At 42.5% G+C, this 20,671-nt stretch overlaps 1 protein-coding gene across 1 annotated transcript in view; it reads right to left on the bottom strand.

Annotated features, from left to right (window-relative positions):
- Positions 1-20,671, bottom strand: part of LOC137661789 (phospholipase DDHD1-like) — a 65,328-nt gene that overhangs the window by 20,312 nt on the left and 24,345 nt on the right. Inside the window, exons 3-7 of the mRNA XM_068397412.1 lie at positions 20,371-20,472; positions 13,618-13,746; positions 11,662-11,809; positions 2,793-2,899; positions 2,533-2,639 (exon numbers count right to left, since the gene is read on the bottom strand). Coding sequence (XP_068253513.1) covers positions 2,533-2,639; positions 2,793-2,899; positions 11,662-11,809; positions 13,618-13,746; positions 20,371-20,472 — 593 coding nt within the window. The remainder of the gene's footprint in view (positions 1-2,532; positions 2,640-2,792; positions 2,900-11,661; positions 11,810-13,617; positions 13,747-20,370; positions 20,473-20,671) is intronic.

Here is a 20,671-nt window from a genome sequence, read left to right as displayed (position 1 = left end):
CAGCATTTTATTTGTCACCTCTCATACCTGAGGGATGGCAATATACCTGCAAAACTACAGTTCTACTGAGCAATTCATTAAATTTTTCATGCATTGTTGGCCAGCGTACCTGAACTTTACTCACAAATCCATTTCCCATAAGATGCCCACAGACGTGCCAAGCCTCTAATGCAGTTATAAAAAAAAAAATCTATTTTAAAGCTGCCAGAGAAGTTTTCATCATTTGCCACAAAAGCTCATGCTGGCCTCAGGTCCAAAACAGACAGAGGAACCTCATACACAGCGGAGAACCCAGGAGCCCTGAATGAGCTCTGCATTACTGAGCAACAAGAGAGGTACAGCTTTCGGTACACCTATTGCTAGCGTTGGAAGCTTAAAAGGCTCATAGCGATCTCACCACCATTGCTGCTATCAGGAAAAGAACTATTATTAAGTAGTTTAGGGTTTAAAATTGTATTGCCAGTCTAAAGGACTTCTACATATCTCATTTTAATGAAAGGTAGCATCAAATCCACAGGTAAACTTTGGAAGTCTTTCCTCTCCCCGCCCCAGTCTAACCATGCACAGAGCACCAAGGCTGCAAAAAGATTACCATCACTCCATACATAACACAGTCAATACCAGAAAAACCTAAAATTCCTGTAGAAACTAATTCTAAAACATCCCCACAGGGTTTTCCAGGAAGTGTGACACACGAAGGATGCCACTGGGGTGATGCACTGTACATGTTTTACAGGCTGCTTTATCATTTATTCAAGGCTTTTACCCTCTGATTAATGAGGTCACCTTACAGCTACACAGACCAAAGCACACGTGCCTACACAGATGTGGCAAGGTATCACAGAATCAGTGATGTTGGAAGAGACCTCTGGGATCATCAAGTCCAACCATTGCCCTGACACCACCATGTCAACTAGACCATGGCACTAAGTGCCATGGCCAGTCTTTTCTTAAACACCTCCAGAGATGGTGACTCCACCACCTCCCTGGGCAGCCCCTTCCAATGTCTAATAACCTTTTCTGAGAAGAAATGCTTCCTAATGTCCAACCTGAACCTCCCCTGGCGCAGCTTGAGGCTGTGTCCTCTTGTCCTATCGCTAGTTGCCTGGGAGAAGAGGCCGACTCCCACTCCACTACAACCTCCCTTCAGGTAGTTGTAGACTGCAATAAGGTCACCTCTGAGCCTCCTCTTCTCCAGGCTAAACAACCCCAGCTCCCTCAGCCGTTCCTCGGAGGTCACACCCTCCAGACCCTTCACCAGCTTGGCCACCCTCCTCTGGACTCGCTCCAACACCTCAACATCTTTCTTGAAGTGTAAGATGGGAGCTGCCAATATATGAACAATCCCCCAACAAACAGGTAGCTGAGGGCTATCTTGCTTTCCCTGCAAGGCAGACGTATACAAAAGCATTAAAACTGCCTTGGGCATGTTTACACATGCTGCCATCCCATCTGACACAAATGAAATGATAAATGTGCACACATTTTGCAAGAGGTATGAAGAATCTCGGCTCTATGGACTCCCATTGCTCTGAATGGGCACAAATGCATGAAAATGTCGTAAAAAACCTTCCCATTTCTAAGCTGCTGATACAGACCCATTTTAGACAGCCATTTCTGCTCTAAAGAAATGACATTGACTGTACTTTTTGCTGTTTCTCTGCTCCTCTCACTCTTAAAACTCTATTTTGATTACTATGGATGACTACTGAATACTTACAAAGTGTTAGTACTCTTTACACAGGGTCTCTCCTACTGGAAAGCAGCTCTGCAGAGAAGGACCTGGGTGTTCTGGTGGACAACAAGCTCACCATGAGCCAGCAATGTGCCCTTGTGGCCAGGAAGACCAATGGTATCTGGGGGTGCATTAGGAAGAGTGTGGCCAACAGGTCAAGGGAGGTTATCCTGCCCCTCTACACGGCCCTGGTGAGGCCACATCTGGAGTAACTGTGTGCAGTTCCGGGCCCCCCAGTTCAAGAAAGACAAGGAATTACTGGAGAGAGTCCAGCAAAGGGCTACAAAGATGATCAGAGGACTGGAGCATCTCTCTTATGAGGAGATGCTGAGAGAGCTGGGGCTGTTTAGTCTGGAGAAGAGAAGACTGAGGGGGGAATCTTATCAATGCTTACAAATACCTTAGGGGTGGGTGTCAAGGGGATGGGGCCAGACTCTTCTCAGTGGTGCCTAGAGACAGGACAAGGGGCAATGGGCACAAACTGAAACATGGGAAGTTCCATCTGAATATGAGGAGGAACTTCTTTACTTTGAGGGTGCCAGAGCACTGGCACAGGCTGCCCAGGGAGGGCGGGGAGTCTCCTTCTCTGGAGATATTCAAAACCCACCTGGACGTGACCCTGTGCAATGTGCTCTGGGTGACCCTGCTGTGGCAGGGGGTTGGACTGGATGATCTCCAGAGGTCCCTTCCAACCCTTAACCATTCTGTGATTCTGTGAAACCTCTTACATTCCTAAGCCCAGTCTGTTTCAGCCTCTATACCCTGCTCTAGTAAAACTTACATATAATCACACTTACTTCATCTCTGTAAAGAGGACTTGTATAATACATGATATCCATTGCGCTGCTGTTCAGCATATCCCTTAAAGCTCGTAGTTTATCTGAAGTAATTGAGTCCACAGTGTCTGGAAATAAAGAGAGATTTGAGTTACATGCAGGAGAATAATAAAATCCAAACAAGGTACGTGCAGAGAACACGGCATGAAACTTCTGGGGACGATTTCGCAGACTGCAGCCACTGGAACAGCAAAAGGACCAGTAAGTAAGTAATAATGTACCTCCATCGAGGGTAAGTTTTGATCTCCATTCCACCGGGAGAAATTCAACATGCGTTGCAAGATTGGAAAAATACTTTTCCTCTATTTTTCTTACATTATCTCTCATCCTATAAAAAAAGAAAAGAAAAAAAGAACATGCTGCTGTAAGGACTACTGTTAGTGCTCTTGTCAAATAAAGCCAACGCATCCAGGAAAAACACATTTTTGCATTTCTACTGTTCAAATACAGCAATGCTTGCTAACACAGGTAATAACCTCACCTCATGCTTTTGTTATAAACTACTTAAATTCTCATAGAATGAAAAATTACATTACATGCTCCAAAGAGTTTAACCAACTTTAAATGTATTATACTATGGGCTTAAAATAAACCACCTAAATTCAACTGAAAGATACCTGGTAACTCTGGTGGGTTTGGGGTAGAATGTGACTGAAAATTAAGAATTTTACTGCTGCCTTGAAATCTGGAATCCACTGAAATCAACCAGTAGAATCACAGAATCAGAATCACAGAATCAACCAGGTTGGAAGAGCCCTCTGGGATCATCGAGTCCAACCATTGCCCTGACACCACCATGGCAACTAGACCATGGCACTAAGTGCCATGTCCAGGCTTTTCTTAAACACCTCCAGAGATGGGGACTCCACCACCTCCCTGGGCAGCCCCTTCCAATGGCTAATGACCCTTGCTGAGAAGAAATGCTTCCTAATGTCCAACCTGAACCTCCCCTGGCGAAGCTTGAGGCTGTGTCCTCTTGTCCTATCGCTGGTTGCCTGGGAGAAGAGGCCGACTCCCATTGCGCTACAACCTCCCTTCAGGTAGTTGTAGACTGCAATAAGGTCACCTCGGAGCCTCCTCTTCTCCGATCTCTTCTCCAATGTCACACCAATCTCCTGATCACAGGAATCACGGAGGATTAAAGCACACCAGCAGAACAATTCCCAATGCAACACACCTCATTTACAGCCAATGGCACTATTCAACATCTCCCACTGATTTTGATCAACAATTTTGTATTATAAATTCTAATAAAAATTGCGGTGTAATTGCCAAGCCATGTGGCTACACTCACATGCAAGACCCCACAATATATACCTGCTATACACATGCTTATCTGTTCTGCTATAAAGTCTTGCTTTTTCCTTCTTCTAGCTTTTTAACAATAAATATTTTGAGCTATTTTATTAGATGGTAAGTCCCTCTACTAACTTACTAAATATAACAGCAACTGAAGTAATAAATCCTCATTTAATCAAGCAGAGAATTCTTCTCCTTTCCAATACAAATGGATGTTGAAATACTGACCCCAGAGCAACAATTATTTAAATCTATACATCAAAACACATGGGAACAACTAAAATTTATTATCTTTCTAAGAAAAAAATCACTCAGGTGCAGATGCAATGCATACCTTAGAAAGGGTTTTGACATATTACTATTTTCCATGCAAGAAGTAATGGCCTGAAAATAAGATACTTTCAGACTCACCATAAATAAAATGTGCTTGGCTGCCTTTCTCTAATTAAAATAACAAATAATAAAACCATATTTTCACAGGTATACATCCTTGCTTAAGCAAGTGTATTCCTGAGATATATTAACATATTTACGATTATTGCTACATTATGCTACTAATTTTACTCTTGTGGAGCATTCACAAATACTACATTAAAAACTGGAGAGCTACAAGCAAGTTAGCTTCAGCTAGTTCACAAATTTTATAAAATGACCTTGATAGCTGGTAACAGAGCAAAATGCCTGAAGGCTTGAAGATGTTACTCATTTTATTCCCAAGTCGTCTTTGCAGACTCTCTTCAGTCACATAATCCATAGCCAAGAAAAAGGGAATGGTTTTTAATGCAAAAAGCGTTACATCAGCCAACTTCTTACTCTGACCTCTTGAGTTAACAGATAGGGCAATCACAGAATCGCAGAATTTTCTTGGTTGGAAAGGACCTTTAAGATCGAGTCCAACCATTAACCCAGCACTGCCAAGCCCACCACTAACCCATGTCCCTCAGCACCACATCTACTTGTCTTTCAAATACCTCCAGGGATGGTGACTCCACCACTGCCCTGGGCAGCCTGTTCCAGTGCTTGACAACCCTTTCGGGGAAGTTTTTCCTGATACCAATCTAAACCTGCCCTGGTGCAACTTGAGGCCGTTTCCTCTTGTCCTATCACTTGTTACCTTCGAGAAGAGACCGACCCCCACCTCGCTACACCATCCTTTCAGGTAGTTGTAGAGAGTGATCAGGTCTTCGCTTAGCCTCCTGTTCTCCAGACTAAACACCCCCAGGTCCCTCAGCCGCTCCTCATCAGACTTTTTCTCCAGACCCTTCACCAGCTTCGTTGCCCTTCTCTGGACTCGCTCCAGCACCTCAATGTCTTTCTTGTAGTAAGGGGCCCAAAACTGAACACAGTTGGATATCAATGGGATGTCCCCACAAAAAACCCTAAACTCTTGCTATTGCCTGCAAAACCATGTGGATCCATTCCTGGTTTTTGGTGACACAACTGGTAAATTATGCTCTAAAGCATTCCCCAACTTTCACCACTCTGGAGTTCCAAATGGAGGGCAGCACTCACTGCCTCTTTGAGGAAATAATACTATGAGTTATTGAGGAAACTCAGGGCTGGCTTGAGCTAAATTCGATAAGTCCAAGTGAGAGTAGCGGGCATGAGTAATAAAAATCAAGATCTGCTCAAGCCAGAGGAAAAGAAAGGGAAGCTGTTTTCAAAAGCTCAGCTGCACCGCAGAAATGCAAACTCAAGCCTTACTCTAGGCAGATTTCAAAGAGCAACTGCAAGACACAAGTCATCTTCTGCCACTGCTCTTCAGGGATTCATCTGCTCTCAGAGCAGAGCACATTAAGACTGCTGCTCTAAGACACATGCAGACTGGTTTTACTTTCAAAGAAAGATGGAAATTCTAGGATGCAACCAAAGTAAGCCCGACCCAGACGGGATCCAGTTTACAACGGGACCATATGGACAGTCGTGCTGGTGTGGGCAAGGAAAGGGCAGCACCAGGCAGAAATGAGGGATGGGGGAGGATGAGAATGAGAATACATCTAGAGATACCTGGAAGTCCTCAACAGGCTGTTACAGCTTCCATCCACTATGCAGTCATGTGTTAGGTAATTAATAAATGTACACAAAACAAGCTCTTACGAGAGTATTTAATGCCCTAACTATCACCTTTTACCTCTTGGGCTGAACTTCTCATTTAGCTTGGAAGACAAGCTCAAGTTGAAACTTCTAAGACAATTTTTACCATTTGGACACTTAATTTCAGAAGAATATGCAATTAATTATTACCAGCACTGAAGAATGGAAAACAAACATGTAATATGTATTTAATGCAATGCAAGCATTTAAATGGAAAATAAGCAAAACTACCAAATATCTGAAAAGCTAAAAATTATAGGAAAAATTTTACATGAAACCTTGATTTAAGATTCCAGCAGTGCATTTTTAATGCACTGAAAGGCCTCTGATAGGTTCTGCACTCTGCAAGGGCTTGCATACCACTGGAAATTTACCAAAATAGCTATTCTGAAATAATTATTATAATGATAATCCACAATTAAAATACTTTCTAATGGGACTTGCAATAAAAATGTAATTGGTGATTATGGAACGCCAAGATGATGTTGCTTGTCCAGGCAGCAAGTTTTGTGCCACGAGCAGCAGCACGGGCAAATATAATTTTCGAATCAAAACAGGAGATTCAGACAGAGGCAGACAGATACCAGCTTTAGGGTAAGAGCAGCCAAGAAGCGTCACAACATTACAGCTATTATGGAAATACACAGAGCAGCTACTTCATTTAGTTTTTCAAGCACAGGAGCTGATGAAATTTAGAGGGTCAGCCTAAAGGTCTGACCTTTAGCTAAGTCAGGTAAAAGAACAGGATTTTTTTAAAGGAGGTTGGAAACATGGATAGTAACATTCCTAAATTCTATTTAATATGTGTAAGGATCTCCTCCCAATCTAGAAGCATAAGTTTAACAAAATCAGAGATTAGGCTTCAGGGAAAAAATATTTCAAATAATAATACAAAAGTGTGTACAGTAAAATAAAAGGAGATCAAAAATGTTTTGTGGGTTTTTTGGGTTTTTTTTTTTTTTTTTTAAAGAAAACATTGTACCTTATCAGAAACCTAGTAATTCCAGAATACTGAACCTGATGGCACATAAAAAAAAAACCAGTTAAGTACATTATGCCATGGTATCTCAGTTTATATCACACAGAAATACAGAATATATTATCTTCTTCCTTAAATAACCATCCCCACGCTCCCAAAGCGGCTCACAGCATGTTATTCTGTTCACACTAGGTCAGCTGAATCACCGTTCCAGCCTGGAGGAGGCAGGTACTGTCTCTTCCCAGACAAGTTCTGCAGTTAATATCAGCACTGACAGGAGCAGCTTGTTGTACCAGCTGCCGCGCTACATTTAGGTAATAAATGTGTTTAACTACACTGTGAAGAAACAAAATCATGTCACATCTACCAAAGCCCTGTTCATTCAAGCATCGATAAAATGCATCTTCTCCATTTACCTACTCACAGGACACCCTGCGACCACAGCCTCTAACCACGTCAATGATTAGATTGAACTGCATTCCTTAATGAAATTAGTGCATATAATTTTAAATTACCCTGGAAGCAGGGTTCTGTTTTCACCTCTGTAACCAACAGGATCTGCCTAACGATGCAGATGCATCACGTAAGCTGCACCAATTCCTTCTCGATGCAGTAACCTGAGGACAGAGCACATCAAATGAGCTCTGGTAGGGTCTCACACCAGCCTGGGTTACAGACAGAGTATTCCCTGTCTGGGTTATAAGCTGTATTTTTGCACTTTTCTTTCATTTTATTTCTTTTAGGACCACTTTTCAAATGAGGCTTTGGTTTTGTGCTATGAACTGAAGTGTTGCTCTCACACGGGTTGAAATAAATACAAAAGTTTCATCCCAGTGTAGAACGAACCCCAAAAGAAGCAACGATAAATGTATGTGACAAAGACAAAATGCACAAGAGATTTCTTTTGTGGATGGTAGAAAGAAAAAGCACCTGAACAAGATCCCAGAGTCCCTCCAAGCACCATACCAAAACAAGGCAAGGTGTCATGGAGTTTGCCTCGGCCAGCCTGCCTCGTCTCTGTTCCCTCCCCAGCCGTGTCCCAGAGCCCATCGAGAAGACCGGTGGCATTCCGCAGAGGAACGTGTCCTGCCAGATGTCCTGAGGCCTCAACCAAAAGCAACTTTCTATTTCTAAGGTACACACACCCCACCTACCCCAGGGCTCCCACACCTGCACACGTATGTCATGAGTGACATCCAAGTCCTTCAAAGCTGCATGCAGCCCAAGACCATGATGAGCTCTGAGGGCTGACGGTGCCTCCTACATCCGCTGGTGGCACCCAGAGATTGGTGAGGGAAGAAACAACTACCTGAAGGGAGGGTGTAGTGGAATGGGAGTCGGCCTCTTCTCCCAGGTAACTAGTGATAGGACAAGAGGACACAGCCTCAAGCTTCGCCAGGGGAGGTTCAGGTTGGACATTAGGAAGCATTTCTTCTCAGAAAGGGTCATTAGCCATTGGAAGGGGCTGCCCAGGGAGGTGGTGGAGTCACCATCTCTGGAGGTGTTTAAGAAAAGACTGGACATGGCACTTAGTGCCATGGTCTAGTTGCCATGGTGGTGTCAGGGCAATGGTTGGACTCGATGATCCCAGAGGGCTCTTCCAACCTGATTGATTCTGTGAGTCTGGGATTCTGTGACACTGATGGGCAGACCTATGGCTTAAGTTACAGAATTAGCATGGCTGCAACTACAGGTTTCCTACTAAAGAACATGGATTTAAAAGGAAAACAACACTGAGGTCTTTTCCCTTTAGCTTCTACTTTAAAGTGTAAACAGTCAAAAAATATTTCTCCTTATCTGTTTTATCCTTTTTCAAAAGGCAACATCTGACTCCCTGTGTCCCTAATGCAAAGAAAAAAAAAAAATACACACACATATCACAGATGAAGGTGCTAACAGAAAGTGCTAGTACGCCTTGTGAGAGCTGCCATCGTGCTGGCCTGGCAGACATTTCTTCTAACATCTCTTCTTAGAACATATGGGATCTTCTTCACTGATAAGTTTTAAGGTATTTAAAAAAAATAGAGAGACACTTCCATCTAAAATGATGCTTTCATTTGCAGATTTTGTACAGAATACACAATTTATGCCAATAATTAGCATTTTAAAAGGCTATGCAATACTGTCTGATATTTCTTGAGGATATGGGTGAGATTTACTGAAGCACAAAAAGTCTTGTTTCCCTTTTAGATAAAAGATTTCACATAATGGGCTGCCAATTAAAGCAGGACTTCTTATAGAATGAACACCTATGCACTGTGTCCTGAGCTGAAGTTAATCCACCCATAGAACCCCTGTATGTATGTTCAATAAAAAATGGGGTAGAGAGAAAGAAAAAGCAGAAAACCTTAATGATTCCAAAGTGGAAGTTTCATTTCTTGTCACTGTTAGAACAGCAACTTAAATTTAGGGTATTTGCATTTCCAGTGTAATTGTCTCCTACAAAAATTTAAGTTTTTACATTTATTTTGGTGACTAACTTAAGCTTTTTATCAAGGGCTATGGATCCTTTTCTCTTTGGTTTTGATTGCTTGCTCCTAAACAACATGAATAAAAGAGCAGTGAAGCGCCAGACCAAGTGGAGTAGGGAGTAGCAGGTTGTTCGTCTGAGATGACAAATGACGCAGCAGTGAAATCAAGGTCTACTCTACTACACCAGAGGACACCAGAGCAGAACAACGAGCTGAACAAACACAGGAACCTGCTGATGTGATGGTACATACCACAGCGACAGCACAAGCACTGACCTACATTGCCATTGGGGATTTAAAGGGAAGTTCACAAAGCTCCTACCACAAAGCTCCTACCACTAGGAGAACTACTTGCTTCTTGTCCCAGGCAACTAGTGATAGGACAAGAGGACATAGCCTCAAGCTTCGCCAGGGGAGGTTCAGGTTGGACATGAGGAAGCATTTCTTCTCAGAAAGGGTCATTAGCCATTGGAAGGGGCTGCCCAGGGAGGTGGTGAAGTCACCATCTCTGGAGGTGTTTAAGAAAAGCCTGGACATGGCACTTAGTGCCATGGTCTAGTTGACAGGGTGGTGTCAGGGCAATGGTTGGAGTCGATGATCCCAGAGGGCTCTTCCAACCTGATTGATTCTGGGATTCTGTGAAAATCAGCAATCCCCGCTCTACACACACTTTCACAGGAGTCACTGGGTACGTCACTGTTTCTGTTGACTTTGATGGAACATGGAACTATTTGGGACACACGTACTAAACCATCTGCACAACACCTACCTGCAATTAACACTTTTCTAGCCTCTTCTTTCAGCTAATGGAGCATTTGTTAACACCACCTTGTCCCCCACAATGCTGTCATCAAGACTTTACAATTTCTTCTAGTATTCTGCAGAGAAGGACCTGGGAGTTCTGGTGGACAATTTCCCCATGAGCCAACAATGTGCCCTTGGGGCCAGGAAGGCCAATGGCATCCTGGGGTGCATTAGGAAGAGTGTGACCAGCAGGTCGAGGGAGGTTATCCTGCCCCTCTACACAGCCCTGGTGAGGCCACACCTGCAGTAACTGTGTCCAGTTCTGGGCCCCCCAGTTCAAGAAAGACAAGGAACTACTGGAGAGAGTCCAGCAGAAGGGTACAAATATGATCAGAGCAGTGGAGCATCTCTCCTATGAGGAGAGGCTGAGGGAGCTGGGTCTGTTCAACCTGGAGAAGAGAAGACTGAGGGGGGAATCTTATCAATGCTTACAAATACCTCAGGGGTGGGTGTCAAGGGGATGGGGCCAGACTCTTCTCAGTGGTGCCTAGAGACAGGACAACGGGTAACGGGCACAAACTGAAACATGGGAAGTTCCATCTGAATATGAGGAGGAACTTCTTTACTGTGAGGGTGCCAGAGCACTGGCACAGGCTGCCCAGGGAGGGTGGGGAGTCTCCTTCTCTGGAGATATTCAAAACCCGCCTGGACATGACCCCATGCAACGTGCTCTGGGTGACCCTGCTTTGGCAGGGGGTTGGACTGGATGATCTCCAGAGGTGCCTTCCAACCCCAACCAGTCTGCGATTCTGTGATTCAAAAATCTTCTCAGGTATGGCATTCTCAATAGCTGAGGAGTTTCTCTTCCCATTCACCAGCACCCTAAGTGGCCTTCTGAGTTAGCTCAAGTGGCAAACCAAAAACCAATTGCAAACCAGTCTGCACAAAAGACATTCAATGAAAAGATCTGGTAAGCTTTCAGTCATGTTTTACTTTTCATCTGGCATCTATGCACAGAACTCAATGAGCAGTCTCACAGCAATAGCTTCCAACAGCATGAAGTAAGGAATGCCAACATTCCCACTAGCTCCCCATTCCCCCTCTCTTACCAGTATGCACTTCAATTGCCCACTATTCTGACAACCAGCAGGAACAATGGAGATTCCCCTTGATTGTGAGTAAATGAAAAATCTCTCCCCACTCAGTGAAGTCACTGACCACAGCTGCTAGAAATTCACGGGTCAGTCCCCTAAAAGTCGCAAGTGTTGGTGATGAAAACAGAATATATCTTTGCTCTTCTGGCTTGCAGCTGCCCTCACGAGGCCCATACATCTGAATTAACATAGAAAGCAGTGTACTCACAACAGAAAGACGAATGACTCAGGGGAAGAGGAGAAGGAAACAGGAAAAGATATAGCTTAAACCAAAGGGTCTGCTGTCATTTATAACGTCAGCCTTGTATTCAGGCTAGAGTTGGTACTGCAAATATTACAAAGCACTCACATAGCTGTATTTTTGATGATCCTTCCTTGGTCCATTTTCTGCCCAATACCATGCACAACAAACACAATGTGAGTAGTTTGTGGTGGCTTGTCTTCTAACGTAGCTTCTTCTACATAGCCTCTATGTAGCCTTGTCCCACTACTTGAAGCTGTAGAAAAAACATTATCCTGGATCAGTTACATTCTATGAAGTGCAATGGTCTTATATGTTGACAGAAGCTTGACTTGTCTCAGACCAACACATTAAAGTATTTTGAAGATAAGATTATACATAAAGAAATAGCATGTATATTTAAATATCTGCAATTTGAAACTCTTGAGAGACTTGAGCAACTAGGTGATATTAATTGTATCAATGTATTAACAGGCCATTTCCACTGTAAAGATAACTGATTTCAGAGATGTTTTGAAAAACAACTTTTTGGAAAGCAGTTGTATAGTTGTCCATCCACTTTTACAACACAATACCCTTCTTCTGTGTGTCTCAATCATTAAACCTCCTCACATCCCCACCTTACTTCCACAGCACGGATGGATCATGGAAATGATGTGGCCACAAAACTGATAAACGTTGTCATTCTTTCTCTGACCCAGTTCAGAGAGCTGGTTGAAAAGCTGTACAATTTTTCATTTTGACAGGGAAAACCTACGTTTTATTTCAAGCTGATCCAACCTCAAATTTCCCCATCCGTTCTCCAGCTCAGTAGCCAAACCAAAAATCAATTACCCAGGGCAAATATGGGTATTCTCTCAGTGCCCCGCTGATGGCTTAAGAAACCCACTGGCACGGCGTGTCTCCATCCCCCTCCAGTGACAGACCCATCCAGAGGACCACAGCCTTGCATGAGTGCCAGCTGTGCCTGAATCCAGCAACCCCTTCAGATGGCCACGTAGAGGAAGGCAGCTTCATTCCCGCCACAAAAACTGAAACAACCAACTTGGTTTGTTTTTAAGGAGGAGGAAAACACTGCGGGCAGTTTTTACACAGGACAGGTTTTGTTTATCAAGTGGGCTTCTACTTGGTATTTCCCCTCCCAAATTGTTTAGGACGGATCTTGCTTATTATTTATTACACACTATCCAAATCATGTTCTGGGTACAGAACACTTAATTTCTCCTGGAACTGAAGCATTGAATTATATTAATTCTTGGCAAACTTTAATTAAGTATCCACCCAAGAGCCCTGTGGGGTAAGAGGGCATTAATTGCAGAACAGAGGCATGGAGATTAAAGCCAAACCTATTACCTGATCTCGTCTCTTCAGAGACCAAGGAGCAAAACAGATGGGGATGTTCTTGTTTTTGTAGTTGTCCAGCAGTGCGTAGGAGCACCACGACAGAGAGGACAAGCTCCAGTTTTCTAGGTTGGCAATAATCTGCCTTTTGCTTGAGAGAAACCATCCTCTCTTCCAACCATCTCAGCCTCGCTGCCTTCATAACTGGTAGTTTTGAGCTTAAATGAGCCTGGTTTCCTACCAGACACAATTTCTGTCTAAATGCTTCACCCCTCCTCTCAGCTCCTACGTCTGTTTAATGAACTGAAAAAAAGCAAGAGCTGGCAAGAGGGGAAGCTATGACCATGTATTTAAGGAATGCATCACAGTATGCAAGGACACAGCTGTAAAGTGAAGGTTGCAAAGGGAACTGTAATTCTTACATTGTAGCTGCTAGACTCTGCCACTGTAATATTTTCATATAGTTATTACGTAATGCTAACTGCTGCATCCAAAATAATAATAAAATATGTAATAAAAATAAGTCATAGCCTATTCACATCTAGTTACAATCATGTACAACAACCTGAGGCACCTAATGTACCCTTCTGTAAAAACTGCAATGGCCAAAGTGGGCTAGTCACATGTTAAAACTTCCAATTTGAAATCGCCTTCTAGCATTAAAGTAACAGACTTAAAATACCAGTATTGACAATATTCTTTACAAACTCTGAGAAATATTACCTTTGGAAAACCCCAACTTTTGTGTAACAGTTCTTGCAATTTTAGATGTTGTTGCATCACTGTAAAGATACACTTCATCCACACTGTGCCAGTCCACATGGTTGCGACTCAACTTTAGACTATGAATAGCTGCAGCAAAAAGGAACAACATTTAATTTGGATGGGTAAGAGGAAAAGAAAAAAAGCCTCTTCAGAGAGAGAGAAGGGTAATGTACACACATATTAAAATCTACAGCTCCATTATACCTAAATCCGAATGACTTCTTACCTTGAAAAGTTTTTACGTTTAGGATTAATCTAACCAGGACAAGCAGCAGTTTGGAGACCACCTCTGAGGACATTTCACATCATTCTCCTCCCACCCTCATTTTGGGATGAGGGTTTCCAAAATACTCCCTCAGCTGAAAACAAAAACCAGGGTGGGGCAGGGCAATGCATCCTGAAATACTGCAGGTTGATGTGATAACCATGTGGCTGCCCCACGCACTCTTGCTAGAAAAGCACAATTTCACTCCTATCTTCTCTCTCCTGTGTCCCGTCCAGTGAGGTCCCTAGTTTTGACTGAGGCTACAGTGTGCTACAGCAACACAGTGGCTTTCAAGGCTCCATTACTAGAAGGCTCCATTGCATTTCTATCCTAGGAGCTGGAAATGCAGTTCAACGAGAAAGCGTCTGAATGAGTAATTTCTGGCACAGAAAAGAATCTAGCTCTTTCAAAAGCCACTAAGAGCTCTCGTGGTTTTTTGTGCAGTTGTTGTGTGTTTTCCAGATTTGGAACTGATTGAGCTCTGGGACCAACCTCATGACACACTGCCTGACTGTCGGGATTAAGCACAGCAGGCATGTTATGATGCAAGTCAGAACCTCTCATCGAAGGCTTAGAGCTTACTTGAACAAAGCAGTACCACCGCTGTATCGCTAGTAATTTGGATTTCACCTAAGTTTTGAAATCTGCTGCTTAGGTCTCATCTAACGTGGGATACACACTTGGAGAGCTGACAACGGCAACAGCCCTGTGACAAAAGAAGTGTCTTAAAAAAAAAAAAAAAGCTACTTAATTGTCATCAGTCTTGCTAAAAACTTCAAAGTCATAGAAAACACCCAGGGGGGTTTTGCTTTGGGGTTGGGTTTTTTTTTCCATAACAAGTGGAGCTCTAGCCTGTCCCCTACTTGAAGCCACTCAAATGAATTTTTTATACTCTTCTAAAAACATTCTGAGAAAGCCTGAGCCATCACAATTTCATATTTTACCTCTGCTACAGCACAAACCAGCCACATTAAGCTACATGTTGTGACCTTTCTCCTGTAGTACTTTTTGTTTCCTTGCCAAGGCAGATAGACCTGACATAGTTTGATGAAAAACTAAATGAAATTTGTAAGAAATAAGGAGATTAGAGAAGGATTACCCCTTCTGTCATAGCAAACAACTGATTCACAAACAATAACTAGAACTATATTGCTGTTTTAAACTGACAGAGCAAGAACAGGAAAGGAAATGAGCCTGACTTTGAAGCGCAGACATGTCAGCTTAGGGTAATGACTGGCCAGAGCAAGAAGCAATGCAGTGAGAACTCAATGAACACGTTTTCATAAACATCCCTGCAGGCGCAGAGATGAGTCCATGTCCAGAAATCTCAGTTTAGAGCTGGAGAAGAAAAGGAAATTCCCAGCAAAACTTCCTCTTTCAGACTTGGAGACAATGCAATGGAGACTGTGATGTCCTGAGACAGGCATGTACTCCAGTGGCAAAGGCAAGGGGCCTCCTTGCAGATGTCTCTGCAATCTCCTCCATCCTCAATTCCATGACCAGTGTAGACTTTCTATGCATTGTCCAGCAGGTCTTCAAGAGCTGTTCCATCTGTGTTCTGTAAAATCCCTCTCAGAGTAGGTCCCTACTGAAGCTGACAGAGGAGGGCTGGAACTTGATGCCTTTGGAGAGCATTGTGCTCAACATCCAAAGCACACAGAGGAAGAGACAAGAGGCCCGTGGCCAAGTCACTTATCACCACTGGAAAAACAGCAGTTTGGGAAGGAGCAATCCTCAAACTCTTTCTGGAATGAAGTCCAGCTTCTCTGCTGAAAGAATATACAGAAAGAAGTAGGGCTTCCCTACCCTACATGAATTGTTCTCACTTGGGAAGAACAAATTCCTAACTTTTACGGTATTCTTCAAAAACACATATGTTGAAGGCCACATCAAAATCAACTACAAGACATGCAAGTACTGAGGAACTGCAAATGAAATATTATCCAACGCTACCTCTCTGCATATTTAGTAATGCCTTCAAAAGGGAACCTGAAAAATCTGGTGTACTGTTAACAAAAGCACCACATGAAACTACCAGTAACCTTCAGCAGGACTGTACTTCCTTGTCTCTTGACAGAGTAACTTACCTCTCTGAGATGCGTTAACATACACATTGCATTCAAGCTCAGATACGTTTTTTACAGCACTTGGACTATACACCCTTCCTTTCTACCCAGCACCCAGAATTTAAAAAAGAAAAAAAAAAAGTGTTTGTGCTTGCCTCTCAGTTTTCCTTCAACCACAAAATATCAGGAGTTTTTAGGGAAGTGGCAGGATCCAGAACATGCATAATGGACAACACTTTCCAGAGAATCTACCCATTTGCCAGTAAGATGATAAATTTTGCAATTTTAATTGACATATTTACATTTTATTTTGCATCTCTTAGTAAATTTTGTTTACCAACACGTTCACTGCTTTGCTTTTGAGGGCCTGTCCACGTGCATTCTCCACAGCAAAGCCCAAACCAGCTGTAGAGAGACTCAATCACTGAAAAACAGGGGCTGCGGGGCATTTCAAAGGCACCAGGCACTCCAGTGAAGTATTTTGCAGAAGTTTGGATAACACTTCCAGGGTGCCTATTTTACCAACCAGGAGCAGACACATTCCTTTAAAAGTTAACAAGAGTCACCTGAGTCAAAACAAACTCAGCTGGGTGCTCCACCTTGGCACTCTGTTTTGAAATCCCATGGGATGCACTGTTTAAAAGGTCTGCCTGCAGATCAATGCACCAGTTCCACAGACCAATCCACCCTCTTACTGAGATGGGGTGAGATTTTGTCTCCCCTTTTTAAATTTATATAAACATTGGAATGTCTGGTCATCCTCAGACCCTGGATGTGATGTCCACCAGTGGAACAAAAATCCCCTAATAAGGGAAAATCTATCACCCTGAGCTCCAGGCCCTCTTGGTGGGCAAGAATACCCCTTCAAAATAGGCGTGACACCGCACTTGATGACTATGGTTGTGCTTTCTCTATCCTTACATAAGAATCTGTCCCAGTGATGACAATGTCTGGGGAGAGAAAAATGATACACCCTTGCAGATTTGCATGGCAGAAACCCAACTGAGAAAAGAGCTGCCTAGTTGAGATCAGTTACAGGGATAAATGTACATACAGATGATCCACAAGCTACATGTGCATGCACATCTAGGCAGAGACAGTGGTTTTCTGTCATTATGCACAGAAGATACTTTTTAGGTAAAAAAAAAAAAAAACTACCCTGCAATAAGGTACCTTTTCATGAGGGCCAACACTGCACCGAGGACCATGAAGAGATTCTCAAGACTCTCAAGAACCCAACCAAAAGGAGCTTCTGCTGCTGACAGTCCCAGGGTGTGTTAATAGTGAAGCAGGGAACAAAAACAGTGTCTTTGGAGAGGATTTGACAGCAGTCTGACAATAAGCATGCTAGAAAAAAATCAAAATATGCAAACTGTGCTTTCCAAGTATGGGATAACAAGGGCTGCCATTGCTGTTTGGAAACTGAACATGAGGAAGAGAGAGTTACATTTCCCTGAAGATGATGAGATAACATGATTTACATTCTCTTTTCAGAACAAATGGCGACTGTCCTATAAACCTGCCTGCTGCAGAGGTGGTCAAACTGACAACTCGGGAGCTCTTCACACCGAGAGATGTCAGAGTGTCAGGAAGTCACCAAGGCATGTCGTAGCTTGGCTGAGGAAGCTGAGCCACAGAATTCAGATTAGGCAGTGGGTATGGCACAGGGGAATGCTCTTTGTGTTCATTCCTCTGCTTCTGGGTCCTTCAGGAGCATGGTTTTTGTGTTTGCAGATTCTCTCCAGGGCACCAGGCTGGGATGTTGCTGAGCATCACTGAGATCTGACCGCAGCTACGGCATCTCTGAACGGTAGGTACGGAAGATGAAGGGTCTCCTGTAAAACCACGGGACAGGAATCTCTCTGGGGATCAGACTTCTCGCAGCTTTGTTTTCACATGAACTACTTCTCTGACACTGACAACGTGCACAGCTTTCTTACTAAGTGTCTCTGTAAGTGCATCTTCCCCAGTTGCAGAAAACCCTACGTATTCTGTACGCTGCTGGTTCTTCTAGTTTGGGATTAACGCCCAAGTCCATAGAAATGAGACCAAGTTTTGGTTTCCTTTATAGCCAGAAACTAGAAATGAAACATTTTTCAGGAATACCAACCACGACAGACACCTAGAGTATAAGTACATGGAAGGCACAACCCCACTGTAGATGGAAGACAGCCTGATGCTAGACAGCAGCGAGCAAGCCATGCAAAAACAAGGAGAGAAGCACAGGGGAAGTGAGAGGCATCACGAAAGGACTTCTTTCAGCTGAAGAACTCTCAAACAAACCTCCAGTTTCAGATAGATGAACACAGACAGAAAAATCCCTCTCAAACGTTTAAATATGAAAAACTAAGAGGTAAATATAAAATATAGAATACATATTCCTAAAGCCTCAAAGAACTTGAGCTCAATTAGACTGCAGAAACCCATCTTGAGTCAAAACAACTGAATAACTGAGGAGCAGAAAGCCTGCACTGGTTTTTATGCTCATAGCACAAAACCCGTGGAGAAGCTGGGAATGTGCACGCTGCGTGTGCGCTGCTAGTGCAAACGTCCTCCCAGCCCAAATGCTTGAGGAGCCAAACACCTCCAGGAGCAAGTGCAGACAGACAGGCACTTGAACATGGCATTTCAGGAGGCCAAGAGTTTAAAATTAAAGACCTTTTAAGGTAAGCACCTGGTTTTTTACTCAATACTTTTATCCACCTGCCAAGACCAAAGCACAGGGTGATTCTCCTCTGCCAGAGCTTGACTGTGCTCAAGTCAAAATCAATCTAGAGGAAAGCACCTTTGAAGTGCTAAGAGCTGATGTTATCTTCATCTCCTCCACGAAGGCACTGTCATTCTGGTCAGGGCTAAAGACCAGAGAAGGGGTACATACTGTCTTATAACCTTTTCTGCCTTCTTTTATTTTCCAGGGATTTAAAAATACATCAGTAAGCATTAGTTTCTGCACAAAACCTTGCTACATCATACATGCAGCTGAGAGCAGAATTGGGCTGCTGTTGTTCTTTCTTAAACAACTCCGAAGTTCTGGTGTGTAAACCTGAGGTACAGCTGTAGATTTTAAAACCTTTTTTTATTTATTTTTAAAAAAAAATGCAAATCCATTAAAAAGGCTATTACTCTTAATTAAATCGGGCTGTTTCACATTGCTGTCATTTTTGTATTGCACTTCACCACCTCTCAATTCATCAATGTCATTATTTGTTATATTAGTGCCTGCTTTTAATTAATTCAAGCACATTCATTACCACAACTGAACATGATTTGAAGAAAAAAAAAAAACACAAAATAATTTCAAAATTACACTAACAAAATAAAAGGAAGAAATCCTTTCTTACTGCTCAAGACAGCAGTTACACATAATTCACCTTTAACAGACTCGAGTTCCATGTGTGAGAAGAAGCAGGAAAAAGTTTACTATTAAACATTTTGATTTCAGGCATTTTCCTTTGGACCCAATTACAGAAAAACAGAACTAAAGGAAGTCAAAAAGCAAACATCTATGCATGTCAAAATAAATTCTCATACTTTACTATATCCCTGGGAGCTAAAAGAATATATGGTGTGGCAAGAATAACTCTAAACCTACTGTCTGCATTTACATTTTAAATCGAGGGTGCAGTTTTCAGCAGTCTAGTTCTACAGTCACTGAAGTCAGTAAAAGTTTAATCAGCTTTAACAGTGGCAGAGAAAGACCAGTGACAAGTACTTTTGAGCCTTCTGCAATCATTAATGGCTCCTGTGAGATCTACTCCCACTTTCTGAAACAAATATGCACATCAGCTGCTGCAAAGTTCAAAGTTGTTTTCTGCAACACAGCAGCCTTTATCATGTATTCTACATAGCTTCCCCTTGTTATAGCGTATGTTCAAAGCCTCATTTAATTCCAGTACTCGTACAAAAGCTGCAGCAAAAATAATTTACAACATAAAATTAAAGATGCATGCATTATCCAAAAAAAAAGTGGCAAACAAAACATTGTCTAGTATAAACGTTTCATTCCTCCTCTGACGTAATTTAACTTATATCAGGCCTGCTGTGATTCTAAAAAAGTTGCTTTTAGTTTATTGAAAAAGCCAAACCACATATAAAGAGTGTAAGAAACAAACACACACAGTTTTCATCAGTCACAAACAATTATAATAAGGATTACTGCAGGATACTATTGGCATCTACTTTTCTCTAAGATTCACAACACTTCTACTTTTCTTCTAAGATCTATGATGCTTTTTCCTTCCCTTTTGAAGGAAATGGCATGAATACAGCTCAAGAAACTGAAGCATGTAAATCTAACACATTGAACTGACAGAAGCAAACTAGAATTTAAAGCTTCCTAAGCCAGGAGTACTACAAAAAAGAAATCTACATTTACTGTACCTTGGGAACGCTTTCGCTTAAGACATGCAGCATCTGAATTCTCCTTATATCCTCTCCATTTGAACAAAGAAGGGAGGGAGAAGGGAGGGAGGTAGTAGAGAACTAAAAGTAAAAACACTGAGCTTCAAAGTAAAATTTTTAAAAGGGGTGTCATTTTTTTTCATTAGTATTACTATTTTTAGAAAAAAAAAGTTGGCACATTTTCTGAAAAACTGTATACACTTAAAAAACTGGTTTTGTAGCAGAAGTGTCAGGTCACATTAGCCAAATTCAATTTCTTCACTCTTCATAAACAGTTATG

This window comes from Nyctibius grandis, chromosome 4, assembly GCF_013368605.1.
Source record: "Nyctibius grandis isolate bNycGra1 chromosome 4, bNycGra1.pri, whole genome shotgun sequence".
NCBI classification, from domain to species: domain Eukaryota; kingdom Metazoa; phylum Chordata; class Aves; order Nyctibiiformes; family Nyctibiidae; genus Nyctibius; species Nyctibius grandis.
The sequence above is the reverse complement of the archived record's forward strand: the minus strand, read 5'-3'. Positions and strand labels throughout refer to the sequence as shown.